Source organism: Gobio gobio (genome assembly GCF_949357685.1).
Source record: "Gobio gobio genome assembly, chromosome: 20".
Lineage (NCBI taxonomy): Eukaryota > Metazoa > Chordata > Actinopteri > Cypriniformes > Gobionidae > Gobio > Gobio gobio.
The window spans coordinates 5,240,659-5,246,658 of NC_137113.1; the positions used below are offsets into that span (position 1 = coordinate 5,240,659).

General features: G+C 37.9%; 1 protein-coding gene across 1 annotated transcript in view; it reads left to right on the forward strand.

Annotated features, from left to right (window-relative positions):
• LOC307143783 (uncharacterized protein) overlaps positions 1–1,795 on the forward strand; it is a gene marked incomplete at both ends in the record, with an annotated part of 84,566 nt that extends 82,771 nt beyond the window's left edge. The window contains 2 exons of the mRNA XM_079845544.1: positions 1,485–1,587; positions 1,692–1,795. Coding sequence (XP_079701670.1) covers positions 1,485–1,587; positions 1,692–1,795 — 207 coding nt within the window. The remainder of the gene's footprint in view (positions 1–1,484; positions 1,588–1,691) is intronic.
• Between the last annotated feature and the right edge of the window lie 4,205 nt (positions 1,796–6,000).

The following is a 6,000-nucleotide window of genomic DNA, read 5'->3' on the forward strand; positions in this document are numbered from 1 at the left end:
CCCTTGTAACGTTACTTGATTGTGATGCATTAATCCTTGCCAAAAAGTTAAATCCATGTTATTTCTCTCTTGTTATTCCAAGCATGCTTAATTCACTCATCATTTCAGCTTTAAAAGTCCACTTTATGTTACGGTGATGGATGACAAATGCGTCTTTGCAGATTTGCATTTATCCAAGTTAACTCGCATAATAACTTTGACTGTTTGCCTTTTTGAACTATAATAACGATTGCTCGTTCGGTGGCCGCTGACGTCCGCATTATTTATTTGCTATCATCTCTGTGAGCTGAGTCTGACCACCAAAACTTTAAGATTAAACAAGACGGTTCATTAAAGTCAATCACAGAGGAAGCTCGGGTTGCCATAGAAACATGACACGCGCTTGAGACTGCACATGCGCGGTGGCTGGAGCAACCTGAATTATGAGCTTTTTTACGCAATTTGAGCATCATAGAAAATATTTGTGACAGTTCACCTGAGATTTTGTTGCTGATTTGAAATATATTATTTAAATATAAGTTCAAATCAAACTTCAACGTCACACGTAGGCTAATACACTTGACAGCACTGACTTTTTTCTCATGTTTGTCCACAATATGCATGAAGGATGCCCAGACAGAAGAGGTGCCCGTGGGTTTAACTTCTTTATATTCGTTGTTTTTTAGCTTTTTTCGCACATCACTCATGAAGGTATTACACACAATGTTAAACAGACCCGGGACCCGTAGTAATAGATTGGGACCCGACCCGGACCCGGCTGATCATTTAAAATATAGACCCGAACCCGTACGGGTCCACGGGTCTCGAGGGCTCCATGAAGACCTCTACTGTAGTTGTGAATTTTTTTTCATTTGAATATTAATCTAATAGCCAGTGTCCCTGTCTGTGTGTTTTTCTGCCTGTGTATATGGAGTATCTATAGTAAAATATGATGGGTAAATGTAAAGCTTTATCAATCTGCAGTGTATAAACCCTTGTTGAGTGTGTGACACATTGAAGAACACACAAACAGCTGGAACATTTGCATAATGATCAACACAATCTATTAAGAGCAAATCTGTTTAGGGCCGCAAACAAGCAGAGCCGCTGATAATCAGGTGTGTGTGATCTACTAACAACACTGGTGCAAAATGAGTTAAGAATACAGTAAATGGAGCAGTAAATAATGACAAAAATACCATTAAAGTGATTGGTGCACACCTCAGTAAATCACATTACATGCTTAATCTCATCAATTTTGCCTCTGAACGAGAAACTCCTAGTGTCCACACCTTTTCATCACTAATTCTTCACTGTGAGTCTTAAGTAAATCTTGACAGTAATTTTGTAATGTCAAAAAAGTTTTGTGCTGGTGCTGTTAGTAAATCTGGCTCTTAATGTTCATGGCTGTCCTCTGCTGGAGACTTTGTGCACTCCTTTATCTTGTTGTTCAGTGATATTTAACAGGGATTCACACAGCTGGATTTTGCTCTTTTCTCTATCAGGACTGTGACTCTGGACACCAGCGGAGAGAGGGCAGGTCTCTGGACTTCCATGACAGTGCTTCCATATCCATGGGTCCTCTGGTGTGGTCTGAAGCGAACACAGGTGAACATTTAATTTATTATAATCACTTGTAATAAAGGTGTATGATGATTTCTATTGTGAATACATGACATTTCAATGCATTGCATTATATTCCCTCTTCACAGATGAGTGGGTCCCAGACAAAGTGAAGGTATCTGAGGCTTCTTGTCTGTGTGCTTCTCTGATGCTGTTACTTGTTCCTCTGATGAGTGTCCTGACACACTTTTAGTTAAGTCCCACAACATTTGACATGCATATTGTCTAATGCCATTTTAATTGGCCACAGTGGTTTGGGGTTTCTAAATGTTTCTTCATTTCATAGCTGTTATTTTATGTAGCATAATACATGAATTCTTCAAAGTTTTTTTTTCTTTGTTTTAAAGCAGTGGGTCTGATCTTTCCTTTGATATTTTGTATGTTCAGACATTCATAGAACAGCATATTCTGGGTGTGAGTTTATTTGACATTCAACTGAATTACAACTTCTTTGTCAAGAATAACACAATAAAGTTGCATTAACATATTCCCATTGTGGTCCATGATTTTAGAGTCAGTCTCATGTATTCTCTTAAAAAAACTAGAAAAAATTTATTACAAATTATGTATGAAAAAGTATGAGAATGTTTAAAGGGGCAATATGCGTTTTTCTGAAATTTAAACTCGCGACTGACACCTGTGGCCAAAAAACAGAACTGCTCTTATTTTCTGCTCGCTCTCGCAGCGGTGAAACGACCCGACAGAAAATAGGAAAAATAGGATACAGGCTTATAGGTGCACCCACTGTGAGCGGACAAGGTGTCAGTATGCTCATCAGGAGATGTTTGAGTCATAAATGGTAAAATAAAAAGGCTATTTTTACGTTTATTTTGGGGAAAAAGTTGCATATAGCCCCTTTAATGATCATGGTTATCTTTTCACTGCTATAGTTGCAGTCGTTTTGCTTCTTTTCCCTAGTGATGTTATGATAATATGCATGAGAAGAGTCTCGCTATTTTACTTCTAATTCTAAAGGCTTTAAATAATTCTACAGTTGAATTGTTGTTAGAACACAAGATGGGGTGAGGTTCAGTCAGTGGTCAGATTACCAAAAAGTATCCTTGTATTGTTCTATGTTTTAGTTATAGAAGGTAAAGAGAAACTGAAGTTGAAGAGCCAGTAGGACAGAGAGCAGAGATTCAGTCAGTCCTCTGATGCTGTCCTCGACTGAGAGCTTAACATTAATAGCTGTTGACCACTAAGATCCACTGCTAAATTTATGAAACGTTTAGTTATTATTAATATTATTAATAATACCTTATTGCTGAATGTTGTGAAAGATTTCTACATGTTGTCATAAACAATCAACAATATGTCAGTAGTCAATGACCATATTGTGTGATTCAGATTGCAAATTCCTGTCAATATATATATATGAGCTATTAGATAAAGTAATAATAATAATAATAAAAATAATAATTGTAAGGTGGAAAATAATCAAAGATATTTGAAATGGAACAAAATCCTCTGCTTTGCTGTTAACTGCCATCGTCGTGATCAAGATATTGAAATTGACTCTTCCCCCTTAACGCCATCAGAAGGGCCAGGTTGAGTTAGAAAGACAAAAGAATGGTTGGCCGGCTGGCCAACAGGTTTTCGCACCTTTGATACAATGGGGGAAGTTTTGTCTGATTGGTTATTTTCAAATGTCTCACGGGTTGGTCTGATTGGTCAGTTTTACAAGAGTAAGTTTTGAATTTGGTGACATCAGGAAGAGGATAAAAGAAGGATTGCATTCTGTAGCTCGCGCTCTTTTAATTCTCTGCCTTCTCTTGAGAGGGCTCTCTTTGGTTTCTCTGGCTTTCTCTGGAGAGAGCTGTTCTTTAGCTCTCTCTCTCTTTCTCTCTCTCTCTCTCTCTTCCTATCTCTCTCTCTCACAGGTAACATTCTAGGCAGAGGCCTACAGAGCATAATTAAGGGTTTATGTTTTACATTTATTTGAAACGATTTTAAGTGTAACCATAACCAGTATTTGTGTTTCCTTTTAGAAGAGATTTATGTCTATGATGTAATTGACATTTTACATTTACTTGATTGTTAATAAATTGTTACATTTTGATCCTTTCTGAATTAATCTGTAATTATTAACTATCTCCAATGTGGAACGGTATAATTGCAACAAAGGGTTAAAACGGAACGATTAAATGTATGATTAACTATCAAATATAGATGACCAAACATTCGATTGGGATTCTCTTCTAAATGCGACCACTTTGATAAATGGAGTCAGATAAAGAATATTATAATCAAATCCATTCTTCCAGCTGAAGCACTGAACGCGTGCGGCCTTCACCGCGGTTCGCTACCGATCATTGGAGCGAATTCGTGCGGTCTTACAGTTGGTGACCTCGACGTGATGTTGCGAGCAGACGAGCAACGTGTTTTCAGCGAAGTATTGATTTAAAATCAACAAGAGATTTGAGCTTCTCTTTCCTCAGCTGTTCTGTTGATCTTGTGAATGGATTAAAGCGGACCCTCCGACCAGAATGAGTAAGTAAACCTTCTTTGCCTTTTAGAATTGTTGAGGGAAAGTTTTATTTGCAACTCACACATATAGACACATTTCTAGAACGGGTCGGTATGCCCACTATAGATCGGAACCGTAGAAATCCGATATTGTGTAAGAATTAGACGTGAAACATGACTTTTCAGGGAAATAACAGCAGCAGTGTAGATGAGGAAATTATGGCAATCTTAGGCGTACAATTACAAGATCTCCTCGTTCGATTAAGCGATAAAGGATTGAACCTGAAATGGAGTAACACCGAAATTATATCCTGGTATTCTGCTACGGGCGCACAGCTCAAATCTGAATCAAAATACAAGAAAATCCCCGCCGCAATTGTTTATTTGCTTCGTCGTAACGATCTCAAGACAATGGTCGAGAACGAACGAACGATAGCAAATATCAAAGAAATTGAAAGATTGCGATCTGACGAATTACAAAAGTTAAGATCAAAAGTCGAAGCGGTCGCATACGAGCAACTAGAGTGGGCTAGACAGCGTGACGAAATGGCGACAAAAATTGATCAGTTACAAAGAAAACTTCAAACCGGCAGTAATTACATATCTGCTCTCGAAGATTGTTGTGATAATGCAGGATTTCCTGTGGCCGCAGTAAAACAAGCAGCACTGGATGAAACTTTTGAGCTAACTGCAGTGTTCATGCAAGGGCTTCAGCTATTAACTTCACTTGCGAGCGGGTTAGCAGCCTCTCAGCAAGGAGTTTAATAGTAAAACATCCAGATTACAATGATCCTGTTTGTATTTTCAAATTTGTAATTGTATAACACATTGCGCGCATTGATTACACATAGTTGTTTGTGCTACAAGATACACATAGACTAGTCAAGTTTATTCTTTAAAACACAAGATTGCTTTACTATAAGTGATGAAACACTTAGGATAAAGGCCGTAGATGCTACGCATTCTAGGCCATGTATCTTGTGTAAATTGGAATAACTTTAATACTGGAATTGTACAGCAATTTCAAGTTGCATGTGTGTCTATGTTGAATTTGTTTGTCTCCTCTAATGCAAGCTCTGCTATTTCCCATATAGCTGCAGTAAACCATAAACAGGAACATAGAATTGCCATCTGGCTACAGTGTGAATTACAATTGCATTAACCATGAAAATGTCTTCATCGCAACAGGACTCAATAACTCTGACCTTTGCTATTTCTAATTTGAGCAAGTTATAATACTTTTCATTGGTTCAATTCCCAGTGCCAAAAAGGAGGGGAATTGTGCTGTTAAATGTGGCACAGATAATAGAAAACCAATTCATAGTTAAATGTGGCACAGACAATAGAAAACCAATTCATAACCAATTCATCCTTCACTCAAAATGACTGTAATGAAGTCTCAGATTGTGAAGGCTCGACTGCCAGAACAGTCTTAAGTGTTAATACACAGAAACAACAGCAGCAATTAACTGTGTTTCTCTCTAAATTTGTTTCTCTTTAAATTTTAAATTTGTTTCTATCTCAGGATGACAATTGCAATTCCTTGGAGGACGGACGGCCAAAAGGCCCCCCTCCCCCTGCATCTCAAAACTTGAGATGTGAGAGATGGGTGCGAATATCTTTATATATATTTGATGGGGTCAATCACACCTCACAATATGTCTACATGACCTCCCAGTGAAAAAACTGGAATTAAATTATGCAACACAGATTGATATTGATTAGATTCCACCCATCTCCAAAACATTAACACAGAACACACCCTACACTCACGACAACATCACCTGGAATAGACCAAATCTATTCAGGCTGAGCACTACACATCATAAACGACAAAGATGACATAGAGTCTAAAAGTGTTACTTCACTAAAGATCTATTGTTCATCTTTTCACACTAACAGATCCAGATAGCTACACACACACACACACAC